Source organism: Engystomops pustulosus, chromosome 3, assembly GCF_040894005.1.
Source record: "Engystomops pustulosus chromosome 3, aEngPut4.maternal, whole genome shotgun sequence".
NCBI classification, from domain to species: Eukaryota; Metazoa; Chordata; class Amphibia; order Anura; family Leptodactylidae; genus Engystomops; species Engystomops pustulosus.
The window spans coordinates 200,365,458-200,385,626 of NC_092413.1; the positions used below are offsets into that span (position 1 = coordinate 200,365,458).

At 44.6% G+C, this 20,169-nt stretch overlaps 1 protein-coding gene across 1 annotated transcript in view; it reads right to left on the reverse strand.

Moving 5' to 3' along the window:
• Positions 1 to 19,491, reverse strand: part of NTSR2 (neurotensin receptor 2) — a 33,939-nt gene extending 14,448 nt beyond the window's left edge. The window contains exons 1-2 of the mRNA XM_072143595.1: positions 18,324 to 19,491; positions 9,850 to 10,132 (exon numbers count right to left, since the gene is read on the reverse strand). Of these exons, the coding sequence (XP_071999696.1) occupies positions 9,850 to 10,132; positions 18,324 to 18,968 (928 nt within the window). The 5' untranslated portion in view covers positions 18,969 to 19,491. The remainder of the gene's footprint in view (positions 1 to 9,849; positions 10,133 to 18,323) is intronic.
• Between the last annotated feature and the right edge of the window lie 678 nt (positions 19,492 to 20,169).

Consider the following 20,169-nt stretch of genomic DNA (forward strand, 5'->3'; position numbering starts at 1 on the left):
GCACCACAATCCGATCGCTTGCGCCAAAAACCCGGGGCAATTCGGCGCAAATCGAAAAAAAATCAGGAAACCTGACGAAAAAAAGCAATAGTAAATGACCCCCATTTTGTTGAATAGCTGAGATGAGTCACTTTTAGAGGATGGAAGAGAAATTTCACTTCTGATGCCCCTATCTTCAGTTCATAGCACCTGGAAACATGGGGGGGGGGGTTATTTATCATTGGGCGGCTCATTGGGACAGTTCTACGTCGCTCCGCTGCCCCTCAGATTCCTTAAAGTGGGTTTGACTATTTAATAAATGTTTTTGTGCCCTACTTGCTGTCTGGGATTTTTGTTTTCAAAATGTCGCAAAATCCATAAAAAGTCCCAGCACAAAGACCAGCAGGGGACTGGAGTGACTATGCTTTTCAATCATGAATGTGGCTTTGCACGGTGCTGCACTAGGAGCAGGTCTATGTTTACACCAGAATAATGAAGTGGTGGAAATAGTCCTGTGCGACAATAAATTTGATCTTTATATTTAGCTAATTTTGGGGAAAATTCAATGATACTGAAGTTGGGAAGAATCACATTTTTTATGTAGAAACTACATTCAGCGTAACCCAGGAACAACAACATGGAAGTAGTAGTTTTACTGTTTTCTTTGGGGGCTGGTGTAATGTAAGTCCCCACCTCTCAAACATCGGGGGCTGGTGTAATGTGAGTCCCCGCCTCTCACACTTTGGGGGCTGGTGTAATGTAAGTCCCCACCTCTCAAACATCGGGGGCTGGTGTAATGTGAGTCCCCGCCTCTCACACATCGGGGGCTGGTGTAATGTGAGTCCCCGCCTCTCACACTTTGGGGGCTGGTGTAATGTAAGTCCCCACCTCTCAAACATCGGGGGCTGGTGTAATGTGAGTCCCCGCCTCTCACACATCGGGGGCTGGTGTAATGTGAGTCCCCGCCTCTCACACTTTGGGGGCTGGTGTAATGTAAGTCCCCACCTCTCAAACATCGGGGGCTGGTGTAATGTGAGTCCCCGCCTCTCACACATCGGGGGCTGGGGTAATGTGAGTCCCCGCCTTTCACACATTGGGGGTGGGTGTAATGTGAGTCCCCGCCTCTCACACATTGGGGTCTGGTGTAATGTAAGTCCCCACCTCTCAAACATCGGGGGCTGGTGCAGTGTCGGACTGGCCCACCGGAGGACCGGAGAATCCTCCGGTGGGCCCCCGATACCTCCACTACGGCAGCAAGGCTGCACTGGCCCACGGTGGACCCCCGATATCTCCCCTCAGATTGGGATGGAGGCCCCTGCCGGTGTGTGATAGCTCTGGTACTCGATGCGGCCGTATGCGGCCACTCGAGTACCATCTTTGATGTATTAAGCGGCCGTTGCAGTGAATGTGAGACGCGGCCGTTTTCGCCTCGGCACGCGTCGCACTGTGACCCCTGATGCGCGGCAGCGTGATGATGCACTCACGCTGCCGCGCTGCTGTGCGCCTTGTTCTTCAGAGTTCTTCTGTCACCGGCCGACGTGGACGCGTGAGCTCTGCAACAGGTAAGTGAATTTTATTATTTTTCCTCTTCTAGATTTAATATATCATAGGGGGTCACAGTGGTAAGGGAAAACTTATAATAAGGGAATCCAAGGGGTCACTGGAAGACTGTATACAGGGGTAACTAGGGAAAATATACAGTATAGAAAGGGGGCACAATATGTAATAAGGGGGGGGGCAGGAAATATTGCACATATACATATACAGGATAGGAGTAGTAGTACTATGCTGTGTCCATATATACAGGCTAGGAGTAGTAGTACTGTGCTGTGTCCATATATACTGGCTAGGAGTAGTAGTACTGTGCTGTGCCCATATATACAGGCTAGGAGTAGTAGTACTGTGTTGTGTCCATATATACTGGCTAGGAGTAGTAGTACTGTGCTGTGCCCATATATAAAGGATAGGAGTAGTAGTACTGTGCTGTGTCCATATATACAGGCTAGGAGTAGTAGTACTGTGCTGTCTCCATATATACAGGATAGGAGTAGTAGTACTGTGCTGTGTCCATATATACAATACATGAGTAGTAGTACTGTGCTGTGCTCATATATACAGGAGAGGAGTAGTAGTACTGTGCTGTGTCCATATATACAGGATAGGAGTAGTAGTACTGTGCTGTGCCCATATATACAGGATAGGAGTAGTAGTACTGTGCTGTGCCCATATATACAGGATAGGAGTAGTAGTACTGTGCTGTACCCATATATACAGGATAGGAGTAGTAGTACTGTGCTGTGCTCATATATACAGGATAGGAGTAGTAGTACTGTGCTGTGTCCATATATACAGGATAGGAGTAGTAGTATTGTGCTGTACCCATATATACAGGATAGGAGTAGTAGTACTGTGCTGTACCCATATATACAGGATAGGAGAAGTAGTACTGTGCTGTACCTATATATACAGGATAGGAGTAGTAGTACTTTGCTGTACCCATATATACAGGATAGGAGTAGTAGTACTGTGCTGTGCCCATATATACAGGATAGGAGTAGTAGTACTGTGCTGTGCCCATATATACAGGATAGGAGTAGTAGTACTGTGCTGTACCCATATATACAGGATAGGAGTAGTAGTACTGTGCTGTACCCATATATACAGGATAGGAGTAGTAGTACTGTGCTGTACCTATATATACAGGATAGGAGTAGTAGTACTGTGCTATACCCATATATACAGGATAGGAGTAGTAGTACTGTGCTGTGCCCATATATACAGGATAGGAGCAGTAATACTGTGATGTGCTCATATATACAGGATAGGAGTAGTTGTACTGTGATGTGCCCATATATACAGGATAGGAGTAGTTGTACTGTGCTGTGTCCATATATACAGGATAGGAGTAGTAGTACTGTGCTGTGCCTATATATACAGGATAGGAGTAGTAGTACTGTACTGTGCTCATATATACAGGATAGGAGTAGTAGTACTGTGCTGTGCTCATATATACAGGATAGGAGTAGTAGTACTGTGCTGTGCCCATATATACAGGATAGGAGTAGTAATACTGTGATGTGCCCATATATACAGGATAGGAGTAGTAGTACTGTGCTGTGCCCATATATACAGGATAGGAGTAGTAGTACTGTGCTGTACCCATATATACAGGATAGGAGTAGTAGTACTGTGCTGTGCCCATATATACAGGATAGGAGCAGTAGTACTGTGCTGTGCCCATATACACAGGATAGGAGTAGTAGTACTGTGCTGTGCCCATACATACAGGATAGGAGTAGTAGTACTGTGCTGTGCCCATATATACAGGATAGGAGTAGTAGTACTGTGCTGTGCCCATATATACAGGATAGGAGTAGTAGTACTGTGCTGTGCCCATATATACAGGATAGGAGTAGTAATACTGTGCTATGCCCATATATACAGGATAGGAGTATTTATTAGGACTTTTATATAAAATATGTGCTAAGAGGAGCACTAAACAGAAGAAGAATAACTAAGGAGAGCATTATTTAAAACATACTAAGTAGGAGCACCGTAAGACTGTATAGATGAAATGATTATTTGGAAATGATATATTATGTAATTAAAGGGAATTATGTCCAATTTAATTTATTAGGTGTATCATATTATTTACTTAGGGGTGTGTATTGTAATATACTGAGGAGCGCATTGTAATATTTGATTTATGGAGAGGGGGCAGTATGGTTTGTGTTATGGGGGTATATTTGATATTTTTGGGGAGCACAGTGGGGTCAGTTGTGTTCTGAGTGGTAATTATTATTTAGGAGCACAGAGTAGGACATTGTTGACATTATGCTGTAGTGACGGTGATACTTTTAGTTCCACAGTGTGGAGATGTGCCACACACAGATGAAGGTATCTGGTGGAAAATTCTCTATTGTTAAGAAAAAAAAGGGAGAAGTCGTCCTGCAGTTCAGTACCCAAAGGAGAAGAATCCCACTTCTGAGTCTGGTAACTGTAATTGTTAACTATGTAGACTATTTCTATAATGTCAGTACCTAGTTCGTTATTCTTATTGGTAAGGTAGTGCTAAGCACGATGCAGCCGCTGTGAAGTCCTGGAATATTTCTAGGCAGCGGTATGGTGGGCCCCCAGAATCAATTCCTCTGGTGGGCCCCAGGCACCCCAGTCCGACCCTGGGTTGGTGTAATGTAAGTCCCCACCTCTCACACATCGGGGGCTGGTGTAATGTGAGTCTCCGCCTCTCACACATCGGGGGCTGGTGTAAAGTGAGTCCCCGCCTCTCACACATTGGGGGTGGGTGTAATGTGAGTCCCTGCCTCTCACACTTTGGGGGCTGGTGTAATGTGAGTCCCCGCCCCTCACACATCGGGGGCTGGTGTAATGTGAGTCCCCTCCTCTCACACATCGGGGGCTGGTGTAATGTGAGTCCCCGCCTCTCACACATTGGGGGCTGGTGTAATGTAAGTCCCCACCTCTCAAACATCGGGGGCTGGTGTAATGTAAGTCCCCACCTCTCACACATCGGGGGCTGGTGTAATGTGAGTCTCCGCCTCTCAAACATCGGGGGCTGGTGTAATGTGAGTCCCCGCCTCTCACATATTGGGGGTGGGTGTAATGTGAGTCCCTGCCTCTCACACATCGGGGGCTGGTGTAATGTGAGTCTCCGCCTCTCACACATTGGGGGCTGGGGTAGTGTGAGTCCCCGCCTCTCAGACATTGGGGGCTGGTGTAATGTGAGTCCCCGCCCCTCACACATCGGGGGCTGGGGTAATGTGAGTCCCCGCCCCTCACACATCGGGGGCTGGGGTAATGTGGGTCCCCGTCTCTCACACATCGGGGGCTGGTGTAATGTGAGTCCCTGCCTCTCACACATCGGGGGCTGGTGTAATGTGAGTCCCCACCTCTCAGACATTGGGGGCTGGTGTAATGTGAGTCCCCGCCCCTCACACATCGGGGGCTGGTGTAATGTGAGTCCCTGCCTCTCACACATCGGGGGGGGTGGGTGTAATGTGAGTCCCCGCCCCTCACACATCGGGGGCTGGGGTAATGTGGGTCCCCGTCTCTCACACATCGGGGGCTGGTGTAATGTGAGTCCCTGCCTCTCACACATCGGGGGCTGGTGTAATGTGAGTCCCCGCCTCTCAGACATTGGGGGCTGGTGTAATGTGAGTCCCCGCCCCTCACACATCGGGGGCTGGGGTAATGTGGATCCCCGTCTCTCACACATCGGGGGCTGGTGTAATGTGAGTCCCTGCCTCTCACACATCGGGGGCTGGTGTAATGTGAGTCCCCGCCTCTCAGACATCGGGGGCTGGTGTAATGTGAGTCCCTGCCTCTCACACATCGGGGGCTGGTGTAATGTGAGTCCCTGCCTCTCACACATCGGGGGGGGTGGGTGTAATGTGAGTCCCCGCCCCTCACACATCGGGGGCTGGGGTAATGTGGGTCCCCGTCTCTCACACATCGGGGGCTGGTGTAATGTGAGTCCCTGCCTCTCACACATCGGGGGCTGGTGTAATGTGAGTCCCCGCCTCTCAGACATTGGGGGCTGGTGTAATGTGAGTCCCCGCCCCTCACACATCGGGGGCTGGGGTAATGTGGATCCCCGTCTCTCACACATCGGGGGCTGGTGTAATGTGAGTCCCCGCCCCTCACACATCGGGGGGGGCGGGTGTAATGTGAGTCCCCACCTCTCACACTTTGGGACCTGGGGTAATGTGAGTCTTCGCCTCTCAGACATCGGGGGCTGGTGTAATGTGAGTCCCCGCCTCTAAGACATCGGGGGCTGGTGTAATGTGAGTCCCCGCCCCTCACACATCGGGGGGGGGGGGGGGGGGCGGTGTAATGTGAGTCCCCACCTCTCACACTTTGGGACCTGGGGTAATGTTAGTCTTCGCCTCTTAATCATCAGAGAGATTAGTAACTTAAATGGGTATTCCAGTAATCAGCATAATTCATATACAAATTGGTCCTAAAATATAAGCTAATATGTAATTAGTTGTTATTTAAAATTTTGCTCCCCTTAGCAGATAAATGCTGGTGACATACAATGTAATGAAGAATTAAAATGCTACTGGCCCTTTAGTCAGTCCGTTAATTTCCTCCACACGGTCCATTGCAGAGCATACACAGGATAGAAGACAGCCACTGGTCACATGTCCACATCACATGTCTTGCATCTGCCTGGGCAGGTCATGTGATCACAACTATGTTTGGCTGTAGTCGGTTGGTTGCACTGCATCCAGTATGGCCAGTATTTTGGTGATGGCAGCTACACATCATTACTATGGTAACAGAGCTAGAAAACCTGTGAAATCATCACTGGGAGTTGAGCATAAGAGGTAGGAGAAGTTACTGAGAACTAAAGGATCATGGGACTTGTACTTTCCAGTAGCGGCCATCTTAGGGATAACTTTAGAGAGGCCAACCTAAAATCAAACTATTTCAGCTCCATTTTGTTACTAATGACATTGAGTTTTGTTACATTCATTTATTTATATCATTATGGCTTTTTGTATCAGACGTTTATATTCCCGGAATACCCCTTTAAGTCTCCTCCCCTCTGAAAATGTGGATTTTTCTTGTTGCCTACAAAGTTTTTAACTATTGAATGCTCTACATTAGGTGCTCAAATTTAGTAACATTGGAAGTTTTTAGAAAAATATTGCATCTATCTATTTTCAGATTTTGAATCTATTATTAAGAAAAAAGTTCATAAGGAGTTTTTTCACTGTCCTCATCCATTTCTAAAAGATAGGTGTGACAAGGGCGGGGAAAAGGCGGAATGTAAAAGATTACTGAAAAATATACTCCAAAAATATATACAATCATTTATGGACACACCCAACCCACAATTACACCTGGGAAAAGTAAGTCTGTTGGCAATTTTTAGTTTTTAAAAGCTAATACAGGCTGTCCCCTACTTAAGAACACCTGACTTACATACGACCCCTAGTTACAAACGGACCTCTGGTAATTGGTAAATTACTGTACTTTTGCCCTAGGTTACAATAAACAGCTATAACAGTTATCCTTGGTGCCTGTAATTAATATATATTGTTAATCCTGGTTCTTATGACAATCCAACATTTTTAAAATCCAGTTGTCACAGAGACTGGGGTTACAATAATAAAGTATATGGTTCCGACTTACATACAAACTCAACTTAAGAACAAACCTACAGAACCTATCTTGTATGTAACCCGGGGACTGCCTGTATTGGGCATTAGGAATAAAAACCTCTTTGTACATTTTTTACACGTGAGATGCCCTATCATTTATGCCTCATTCATGCATCTATTCACACCTCTGCATTAAGTCACAGTGTTGTCTCCTGCGGATGTGGCGTCTGTTCGCACTGCATATAATATACTCATTATAGGAATAATATACATGCGGTCATATACAATTCTCCTATAAGCGTTATGCTAATATTGAATGATTTCACCTTCACAAATCACACATAAGATCAGACTGTTGTCTTTAAGAAGATGGCATTAAATGGGCGCAAACTTTCAACAATAAATCAGTAGTAGTCGGTGCACCAGACTATAAGGCATTTTGTAAAACTTGTTATAAGCAGCAATAAGTTATTCGTGAACCAGTCGGCTCTTTCAGGTGAATGGAGTCACTTAACCACTCCCCCAATTGTGTAACCCCACCCCTTACACATTGACCACGCCCTTATAACCTGAAAAAAAATCTGGTTAAAAGTTGAGTAGGAATGGGTGGTTTGGCTCATGGAAACAATCCCCTACGTAATTACATAGGGAGCCATTCAGGAGCCAGAAGAGCCGGCTATTTTAAGCAAACTGAGTCTATTGATCCAACCCACTAAAACGGGAAGGACTTCCCATCTACGTTGTCCCTTATCATCCTTTCACCTTATCTGTTTTTCTTCCTACTGAGATAAATGGACGTCTCACTAAGGTGTCAAATTACATCTTTATGGAGAGGGGAGGGAGAGCAGTGAGTGACAGCAGCTAGGTCCCACCCACCAGCTCAGAGGGGACTGCAAATAAATAACATGTCATATAATGACAAGAGAAATGTATAAATAATACTGATTTTATGTTTAAGATAATTTGGGATTTGTCAAGACCTCAATAGAGGTCCAGGGGTAAGGCCAGGTAGGACAAGTGGGCACTAACTATCCAACTGCCCCGGACGGGGTGTTCTTAATTAGGATTAGGGAAGGGAACTAAGTCATTGTACCTAGGCGAAGAGGAGCATAGTTATATCTTTATATAAGTCTAACTTGACAACAGCCATCACTTTCACAGGCTATAAATAGAATGATATATATTTTTTTGTAGAATCTAAGTTTATTTCTCTTCTTGTCAGTCTTCCTTGGTGTATTCCTCAGATTGCCTAGCAACCACTACATTTCATGTTGACATTGCCCAACATGTAGGCGGCTAGGGGTGGTCACAGGAGATGTATGAAAGAAATGGTGAAAAAAACAAGAAAACATTTATTTACTAAAGTCAACCTGCTATGTCACAAGGGATCTCTAAAGAAACTTTCTGGATTGTTAGGCAATTTTATGCAGATTTTAGGAATCTCAGATTCCTCTTCTCAACTTAAAACTACCCACAGTGACTAGCTTGAAGACAAGGAGGCTGCTGCATATTTCATCATTAAGGGGAGGCTGCTGTACATTTCATGATGAGGGGAGGCGGTTGGGCATTTCATAAGTGTGGGGAGGCTGCAGAATATTTAATTAGTGAGAAGAAACTGTTGCACATTTCATTAATAAAAGGAGTCTTTTGGACACTTCATAAATGAGGCGAGGCTTCTAATTATTTCATTAGTGAGGGGAGGCTGCTGTAGATTTCATGAATAAAAGGAGGCTACTGCATATTTCAATATTAAAGGGAGTCTTCTGGGCATTTCATAAATTTGGGGAGGCTGCTGAATATTCTTTTAGTGAGGGAGTCTTCTGGAAATGTTATAAATGTGGGGAGGCTGCTGGATATTTCATTAGTGAGGGGAGGTTGCTGTACATTTGCTAGAGATACATTTTGGTCTCTGTATCTGACCATATTTTCCCAGTATTTTACAGGTGTGTCTACCTGCTATAGAGCAAATGCTAATTGAACTTGGTTTTTGTTCAGCAATATAGTCTTGTGTGATGAACATGCTAACAAGTAACAAAGCGTTACTTATTATTTTTGTACCCACTGATCCAGGTCTTTGTGTGGCTCTTCATATTTGGTCCTTGGTTCCGTAATCTTCTACCAATGCTATAAGTATCTTTTGTAGAGACAGCTCACTGGTTTTACCCCTCATGAGATGTTTCTTGTTAGGCATTTTGGTAAAAAGACATTTATAGGCCAGCAGCTGAATCAGCTGATATTATTTTTTACTAAATGGCAGGATTGCTTTCTAATTACTGATAGATTTCAGCGTGTGTCATGACTTTCCATGGCTTTTTGCATCTCTCTTTCCTCATGTGTTTAGTATTTTTTCAGTGTCATTTATCCTTATCACACATAGCTTAATTTATGGAAATCTATGGGTATTACTTGACCTTTCTGGATTGGACGGGCTGTTTCTGATATCTGGTGAGAATTTCATGTCAATAGAACCTTTAGAAATATATTTACTTGTGTTCAGGACTTATTTCACCCCTTGTAAGAAGTACTAAAGGTGATATATTATATGCATGAATACACACTTTCCATTAATTATAAAACAGATGTGAAGTAGTTATTATACAGTTTTGCTTCATGGATGGGAGATTTACTGGGTGAAAACTTCATAAAGGATGTAGATTTTTACATTTCTCACATATTGATAATTTATACATTGATAATACAGATTACACATCAACATAACAAAAAAAGGAGTGAATTTCTTAACTGAGCATATAAATGCTGTGCTGGAGAGCCTGGATGCGGTTGGGTTCACTGGATACTGTCAGGTTCTTCTTCCCACTTGTTCCTCCAACACTTATCTTCGCAAGACCAGAAGTAGAGATGGACCTTTGGGACTCATGAACATCTCTGGAAGCTCTGTTACTCTTGCAGGAAGAGTGCAGCATCAAACAGGAACGGGAACGGAGCAACTCGAGATGGCTCACGGTAATGCAGTTCAGTCCACCAATCAAGGTCACTGGAAGGACGAATGACACAAATGCATTGACCTGAAAAATAATAGGCAATTTACTCAGGGTAAAAAATCACAAAAATGATTCTGTAACTTTCAGGCAGGGGCTTTACTGTGACTTTTCCCTTGACTCTTGGGTAAGTTTCCTCTAAAGGGGTTGTCCCACTATTGGGACTATGTTTAGTAGCACCACCGCTTGGGAATGTATTCACAAGGACTGGACATGTTCATGTCTAGATTTTTGTATATATACATGCATTTATGTACAGACGGTCTCCGACTGTCTGTATATGGATGTATCTGAATATACAATTTATAGAATATTGGGGGTCATTTATCTTTTCCTTCCGTAGGTGTTTCTGCTGCTTTTTGCTGCGTAATGGCTGTTTTGTGCTTATTTTGCGCTTTTTTGTTATGTTATGCCTCAATTCGCCTATTTGTCATTATATTGCACCTCTTTACAGATGTTTGCACCAGATTTATTATACTATTGCGCCTATGTGGGTGCAAATAATTGAACAATATTAAGCTCGCCAGTCCTTATCATGTTTAGGAAAGGCAATGGTGCGATTTGCGCAACGAATTGCGCCTTTTTTAAAATTTGTGCCTAATAAGGGGAAAAAAGAAATATTTAATGGGTGAGCTGGGGAGGGATTTAAAAAAAACTCCATTACTCACTTTGTGCGGCACTCCCGCTGTTCTGTGCCGTGGTCCCCCGGAGCCTCGGGCAGGGAAGCTCTGCTCTGAGAGCTTCCCGGTGGCCTGGCACACCCACCTGTCTCCTGTACCAGAGCCTGATACAGCACAAACAGGGGCACAGCTCCAACGGATCGAGATGTGGGACATCGGGAGCGCCCGACGAGGTCAGTAAAGGTTTATTTATTTTTTTAAAAACCCAGCCCACCTGTTAAATATTTCTAACAGTTGGATAACCACTTTGAGCCCAGACATTTAGGATGTAGTAGCCGTATAGAAAAAGGAACTTATACATACAAAGTTACAGTATTTTTTACTAATGGTGTCACAGGCGGCAGTTAAGGCGATTTTTCCTGTAACTCACCTCCACTGTTACATTAAAGCGTTTTTCCTATCACAGTAAGTGATGGAGCATCACTTGGATTTACCCTAACACATCTCTGCTTAAACCTCCTCAATCCCTAAAGTGTACCTACAACATCCCTACCAAGGCCGTCAGCATATGGAAGCAGGAACTTGAACCCGGAGTGGCTTGGGTTTTTGTAGTTGGCCTCATCCACACCTGCTTGAACTAGAAGGTCAGAGACAAGAAGAGGGGGAGGCTGCGTGTATAGAAGGTATACAACTGGGGCAACCAATTGTAGGTGTCTATCTCCCTGTCAGATTTTACGTGGGAGGCCTGTGATGGTAGCAACCAGAGACACACAAAGTGAAGAACTGGAGATCTTTAAAACTGTAGCAGGGCTGTAGATTTGGGTGGCTGTAGCAATAATGAACACCGTCAACTTGTAGGTACATCAGTGTGGACCAATGCTACGCTTTTCTGGGAAGATCTTCTATGGAGCCAGGTGGGCTCCGCTGCATTAGCAGCTATCAAAAGACAAAATCATCTCTAGGGTAAGATAATCTCAATAGTGAAAAATACTAAAATATCTAAGACCTAGTAGCCCAGACATAGAAATATTTCATACACTCTCTGTTCTGGGACTTTCCAGGTTACCAGGCAATTGTTAGCCTTCTGACCAATATGAAGATACATTTAATATAAATATCATGTAAATACAAACATTGGGGCATATTTATCAGGACCTCTGCGCACCGCCAGTGGCGCAGAGGCCCTGAAATAATCGCAAATTCTAGCTTATTGCTGTCAGAAGGGAAACAGTATTTCCCTTCTGACAGCGCTAGCGGCAGAGGGCGTACTTCTGCGGGACAAGTAGCGAGGGAGAGTAGGCGAGCAGGCAGCTTTTCCAGCACTGGCAGGGGTACGCTTTACAAGGCCTTTGCCAGTTTTATGTCACCCCAGCAAGACACTGTCACCTGTCCCCAGTCTCGGCAGAGTAGGGCTGATCTTTACAGAAAGATGGTGAGGGAGTACGTAGCTGACCATACCATCGTCCTAAATGATCACACAGCTCCCTACAACTACTGGGTTTCAAAGCTGGACATGTGGCACGAACTGGCGCTGTACGCCTTGGAGGTTCTTGCCTGCCCTGCCGCTAGCGTGTTGTCCGAGCGGGCTTTCAGTGCAGCTGGTGGCATCATCACCGATAAGCGTACACGCCTGTCGACTGACAGGCTGACGCTTATCAAGATGAATAAAGCCTGGATTTCTCCGCATTTTCATTCTCCACCAGGTGAAAGAAGCTGAACCTGAATAATGTATGCACTCCTCCTCCTCATTGTCCTCCTTCTCCTCCTCTTTGTACACTAAAGCAGAGGAAACTGGCTATTTTTTGCCAGGGCCAACTGGCTCTAGCTATAGTACTCTATGTATTTAATTTTTCTGGAGGGCCACCTACCCGGTCCTCTGTTTTAAGCAATTTTTGGGAGTGCCACATACAGGCACTCAATCTATTTAATTTTTCTGGAGGACCACCTACCTGCTCCTCTGGTTTGAAAACTTTTTTGGACTGCCACATACAGGCACTATCCAAATTAAATTGTCTCCATAGCAGCCTCCACATGTCGTCTTTTTAGCTGGCTCCACACGTTGTCTCCATTGCTACCTCCACACGTCATCGCCATAGCTGCCTCCAAAAGTCGTCCATATAGCTGCCTCCATACATGGTCTCCTTATCAAACGAGCTGTGTCAGGCAGAATTTTGGGTTGTTTTCATGGATTCCACATCAAACTTGTTAACTTTGTTGCCACCCTGCTGTGTAATCCACAAAATATACTGGCAAACTTTTAGCATTTACCGATATTATTTCAGCGCTTCTTGCGCATCTGTTTACATTCCCCTCACCCGCCATATCCCAAACTTATAAGAACGCTACTACACTTGATCTTATACAAAAGGTTCTTAGAAGTGCTGTTTGGGGAGTAGCCTAGAGACAGGGGCTTGGATAGGCGAAAGCTCGCCTGGCAGTGGACCGCCAGCTCCATCCCAAGATTAGGCAGCCTCAGAGGCATCCATGCATGCTGCCCCTGCTGTTTCCTGTCCATTTTGCCTCCACGATCCTCCACAGCGTCCACCAATGTCTCATTTCAACTCTCTATACCCCAGACGCTGGAGCACGAGAGGATATGCAGCACATCATCCCCTTATCAAACGAGCTGTGTCAGGCAGAATTTTCAGGTGTTTCACCAGATACATAGTGGAACTCGGCCCATCTGTCGCCGCCATGCTGGAGACCTGAAGTTGCAATCATAGCAGCGCAATATGAATGCCCCATACTGTCGCTCTTAATCATGGAAGTCGTCTCCATGGCTGCCTCCACATGTTGTCCCCTTATCAAAAGAGCTGTGTCAGGCTCATTTTTCGGGTGTTTCACCAGATACGTTATGGAACTTGGTCACTATGTCGCCACCATGCTGTGTTATCGACTAAATATACCGTCAACCTTTTGTTCACATAGGAAATCATTTCACCTCCTTTGGTGAAACCTGAGTCCATTTCGGGTATGTCGCCATGAGACTCTCTAGCCTGCCACTGCTGCCTCTGCCTCTGCATGCCGTCCCCTATAGTGTTAGGGTCAATTATTGGATGTTTTAGATGCTATCTAGCCTCATTCGGTCACTCTGTCATGGCCATGCTGTTGCCCATAATTTTGGCATAATGGTGCGATTAAGCAGCCTCAGAGGCATCCATGCATGCGGCCCCTGCTGTTTCCTGTCCATTTCCATGGTGTTTCCATCCTTTTCTGAGGTTCCCAGGTGTTTGGCCAAGCTTCCCTGTGCAGAGCCTTGGTCCCCTTGAAAAATGCTTGAGTCTCCCATTGACTTCAATGGGGCTCGTTATTCGAGACGAGCACTCGAGCATCGGGAAAAGTTCGTCTCGAATAACGAGTACCCGAGCATTTTAGTGCTTGCTCATCTCTAGTGCTGACCACAAACTTGCGGAACATAACCCTATTTATGTAGGTCTGGAGGGGGGGGGGGGTGCTTTCAACTGGCCCTGAGTGTTATGGCAGATTATGGCAATATACAATTACATGGTGGGAATATTACAATTTATGATGGGAATTCCCCTTTAATCAACATCAATTGGAGCTGAGTGATTCAGGCATATTTTCAGGACTGAGATTTTTACCATTAGACTGGGCCAGACTGGATGACGTAGAACAGAAATCTTGCCTCTCAAGAGGTGGCAGAACGGGAAAACCATTGACTGTATCCCATGCCCTGTACCTGTGTGTTGTACTGGACCAAATATGGTAGTGGATATTTTAAGTATATTTAGCAAGAATTTTAGTGTACTTGTTCAGTTCCAGAACAAAACTTTTATGTGTGTAATGTCCTGAAGTTAGGCCATTACTGTTGATGCTCATTGGACCAGCCATCCCACTGATCCCAGCAACTCAGATAATAATCTTACTGGCCCACACTCACCAGATACTGAAGTAAAAGTCCATCTCTCCAGCTGAGCTACATTGCCAATTTCTTTCAATCCCATCCCATTGTATGCCATTGCTGTGCCCCACTTGTGATGCAAAACTACCATCAAGTGGCGAAAACCAGTAGTGTTCCTTGTGTATGCATGGGTGATATCTAGTACTCTGTAAGGCTACATTCACACTGCCGCAAGGGGGACGTATATACGGCCGATGTATATACAGCACACGGGCGGCACCGTACCGCTCCGTATCCGGGAAAAAGATAGGACATGTCCTATCTTTTCCCGTATTACGGCGCCGTGTGCCATACATCCCCGCGCGCTGGTCTTTTCTCTGCTGTCCAGTTAGGAGAAAGGACCAACATAGTCTGGTTAGTTGTTCTAAGCTTTCAGCTATGCCATGATAGTGCACTCTTAAGCCTCTCTCAGGAGAAAGGTTGGAGGTTCTGCTTAAAATCCAGAGGATCATCCCCGAGACCCAAAGATGGCACCAAATTCAGCTGTCCATGCAGCAGAGCTCATCCAGCTCCTCCATGAAAAGGATACAGATCCCAGCCACACAGAGACCCCTGGTCATAGGCCGAAGATACTAATACCACAGCCAGCCACTGACGGACCTGGCATTCCTTTCAGGGGTTTTGTTGCCATCCTGTTGTTTCGAGTGTAGAACAATCAGTGAGTTATTTTTCCAAACTCTTTCTTTTTCCTTGCTTCTCCCTGCTTCCCCGTGACAAGGGTGGATGAGGACTACCCTAGGACATAGTCCTTGCTCTGATCAAGTCACAAGAATCTCCGGGTGTTGAAACTTCAATGTAAATTGCAGTCTGAACAATGCTGTTGCTAGGATTAAGTTACAAGAATCTCTGGCTGTTGTAACTTTCAACTTTCTGATTTCAACTTTCAGTCTGCACTAAGCTGTAGTTTAAAGAAAGTTACAAGAATCCCTGACTGTTGTAATATAAAGAGGTTGGCCAATCTTTTGTCCATGTGCCCTTGCTGCCTTAATAATAATCCCTGAATGTTCATCAAGTGATTCAGAATTCCTGCTACTTAGTTTTGTTTTGTGTTGTGTGCAGACTCTATGTGATTCTTTGTTGACATGAATGAGCTCTAATCAATAGAAAGAGATAATGACTCATCCTGTTCCCCTTCTTCTTGTGTCTGTCAGTAAGGAAGGAAAGCGAAAAGAGAGACACAGTGGGTGACGTCATGAGCAGTGAGAAAGAGAGTAAGCTGTGTGTGTATGCAGAGGGCAGCATGGTGAGAGAAGGGAAAGGCTGAAGCCCTCAAAGGAACAAAGACACAGGGACATATACATGCAGAGACATGTCTAATGGAAGAGATTTATTGAATAGTGGCCAACCCACAGTCTATAGAAAGCTGCAGCTCAGATCAAGTTACAAGAATCTCTTTCGGTTGTTAAATGGTCACTGTAATATTAAACATTATTGTATTTATTTGATTGCCATTTTAATCCCTACAATAGAGGCAATAATATAATTTTGCACACATAATAGTTATTATAGTTATGTTATCTATCTATCTATCTATCTATCTATCTCATAGCTATCTCATGTCTATCTATCTATCTATCTATCTATCTATCTATCTATCTATCTCCTATCTATCTATCTATCTATCTATCTATCTATCTATCTATCTATCTATCTATCTATCTATCTATCTCATATCTATCTATCTCATGTCTATCTATCTATCTATCTCATATCTATATATCTATCTATCTATCTATCTATCTATCTATCTCATATCTATCTATCTCATGTCTATCTATCTATCTCATATCTATCTATCTATCTATCTATCTATCTATCTATCTATCTCATATCTATCTATCTATCTATCTATCTATCTATCTATCTATCTATCTCATATCTATCTATCTATCTATCTTATATCTATCTATCTCATATCTATCTATCTATCTATCTATCTATCTATCTATCTATCCATCTATCTATCTATCTGTAATATCCATCTATCTATCTGTAATATCTATCTATCTATCTATCTATTTAAGTGGGTTTAATATTTCATCTCTATTTTATATTGTTTGTCTAGTTGTATTTGTGTTATCTGCCTCCTTGATAATACACTTCATCCGATTCATCTGTAATTTTATCACCAGCATAAATAATCTCCTGTCCTGGACCTTTGGATCCACAACAAGACTATGGCACCACTAGTGCTGGTAGTGGTCCATGGCTCCTGGTCCCAGTACCAGTATGAGGGGTGGGCTGCAGTTCTGCAGGGAAGGGATGAAGTAATAAATCATTACTATTCTTACTCCTGTCTCTCTTCCCTAATAGCCCCTGTCACCTGATGTTGTCACCTTTGGCGTCTAGTGGCATGAAGCATTATACACAATTACATCCAGATAAAGCAGAGATGGATTTGTCATCTTCTCTCCATGGTTCTGTCTGTAGAGAATAGGCTATGGTCACCCTGGTGTACACTGATCGATAGTAATTACAATGGGCTGAAAAGTGTCCATCACACGTCATATCAGAAACACTCTCTAGTTCACGACTGTATTACACGCTGCCTTAAAAGATCATTGATTACTTTTCAGAGCTGGGATGGCGCCCCCTAAGTCAGGTAGTAGGGTAGCACCCTAGGCGATCGCCTACCCTCACCTACCGGTCGTCCCGGCCCTGGATCATACATACTGATAAATGTATTCAAATGAATGACAAAGTACACAAAACATATGACAAACCCAGCTCTGCTACACCAGTACATAGAAGATCATTGCACCAATATACAGGCGGCACACATGTTCTCAGAGCCGGTATATGGCCGATGATACAGCTGGAGGGGGGATATTCTGAGGATCAAACTGTAATTGGGAATATTACATTTTATTTTAGAGAGAGCAATGTCAGTCGTGGATTTCTCATGTCACGGTTCTTCGGCTCGTAGCACAGTGCACCTGGAGCCCCCCACATAATTATCACCCTCCAGATGTCACCAGAATAAATTAGATAAGGTCTAATCTTATTGCATCCTTTATATAACAGATGTAGATGGGAAGAGTTTGGAAGAAGCAGCAGAGCGGAGTTTGCAAAATGGAACAACTCGGCTTTAACAGGTTGATCTAACTAATGCATTGGGGGTCATTTACCAAGGGTCTGAATCGTGCATTTTCGTCGGGTTTCCAGAATTTTTCCGATTTGCGCCGAATTGCCCCGGGATTTTGGCGCACGCGATCAGATTGTGGCGCACCGGCTTTCACGCGACATAAATCAGGGGCGTGGCCATCGGGAAACCCGACGGATTCGGAGAAACTCCGGAATTAAAAAAAAAAAATTGTGTCGCTAGAATAGCATTCACATACACCGAGACGGAGAAGGTGAACTCCGGCGGACTTCAGCGCAGCAGTGACACCTAGTGGGCTAAGTAAATCTGCCCCACTGAGGCAAAATGCTCAATTTGCTTCATGTCTGGTGCACCTCTGCTTTGACAATAGTAACACCCATATATCAATTTATAAATCAATTGCCAGGAGGGATAATGGAGGAACAGCACAATACAGAATTCCAGAAATCTACAGACATGTCTGGAGAGGCGAGAAGTCCTCTTTAAGCCACTTATCATAAAGCAAACAATGGATGTAGACACTTTCAGTTCTGCTACATAGATGACAATACATGATTCAAGCCTGGTAGTTACCTGTATGAAGATCTTCAGAGTGGCAGTAGACACCAGACTGGTACACACTAAAGAAGAGGGGTCAAGCTCTCCTTCTGGGGTTATGTTCTGGTATCTGACCCCCATGATAAAAGCCATGGGTAGGGCAAATACTATGGATGAGATCCATATGGCAGAGAGGATCTTCTTAGTCCTCATCCTGGACATGATCATCTTAGCCTTCATGGGATGGCAGATGGCCAGGTACCTCTCACAGCTCAAGCTGGCGATGTTCAGTACGGTGGCATAGGAGCAGATATCCCGGAGGAAATAGTAACATCTGCACACGGTATCCCCAAATACCCAGGGGTAATGGAACCAGATGAAGTTATAGAGCTCTATGGGAATACTGATCACCAGGATGAGGATGTCGGACAGTGCCAGGCTCACCAGGTGGTAGTGCACTGTGCCCTGTAAGCTTTGCAGGCTGCACTTCTTCAGCACCAGCTGTATGGTCAGCACATTCCCTATAGTCCCCACCAAGAAGATAAGGATGTACAGAACGGTGATGAACACTTTCGACGACAAGTTTGTGTCGACACCCAGCGGGTGAGATGTGTCTCGGGTGCCATTTGGCACCTCTATGGACCAAGTGAGATTGTTCAGTGCCAACGTCTCCTCTGCCATCCTGCGACCTGTTCCTAAAACTGTGTGGCTAGAACTAGAAGAAGGTCTCTCCTCCAGGTGTGGAGCACACGTCACTCCATGTCTTCTCCTGGTGGGTGCTTCCCACTTAGTCTCACTTAGTCATTCTGCTTCCCTTCACCTGCAGAGTCCACCTACTCATAAATGTGGCTTAATAGTCATGGATATTCCCGGCATTTCTCTGAATATCAATCCCAATTTGCATCTTCTTTGTCCATGTGGAATGGATAATATTGGAGGAGAGGTCTGTGAGCTGTGATGGGAGACGGCAACAAGCCGGCGGAGGTGTAGGAGGTATCAGGGGCTGGAGGCAGGGAGGGCTCTGCTTGTCTGCCGGGAGCCTATCAGCACATGTGTTCTCCTCCGAATCCCACTCTGGAAACTCTAGCATTTCTAAGGATTTGATTCCTGGAGGTGCGGATTCATATAAATGAGACATTTAACAGGTGTCTGATCCCTGGGGTCTCAGCTGTGGCTACAATAAATCCATAATCAGCCTCATAGTGACGGCACATTCTGTTACCTGCTGCAGAAATCACTGCTCAGGACTAAGTGACAGCGGAGCGTAACATAATCGGAACATCAGCCCTTTATCTTCTAGGGTAATTGCATCCAAGCCTGATAATAGTTCACACCTGTGTCCCTGTAAGAGTATATTCGTTTGTTGGTTCCCTCCCTTCACCCGAAGAAAGACTCAACGTGCTTCAGACACACAAAGGGAGAAGCCACAACCGTCACAGATTTGTGACTTGTATCACAATAAAAATGTCATAGAGTTCCACCTTCCACTACAAAAGCGATAGGCCGGAGAAGTATAATGAGGACAATATCACAGCAACATTGTCATAGATGTCACCCATCAAACAATGGTGAGTGCGAGCCATACAATCGTCACCAAAATGAGTTATTACGTATCGACAAAAGTTGCAAAATTTTTCAGTCTTGTAAATGCTTGTGTTGTACGATGCTATTTAGAAATCTCCCCTGCTGTGCGCTCTCATCTTTTTCTACAGTGATTACCTAAAAAGAAAATATTCGGAGGAAAAGCATTGCAAAAAATGCTTAGAGGAAGTCTACATCAAAATTCATGACGGTTACTCATAGATCCAGGCACAGTGACTGTGGTAATCTTCTTATATCTGTTATCCCTGGCCTCATTCCTTCTATAAACAACTTTTATAAT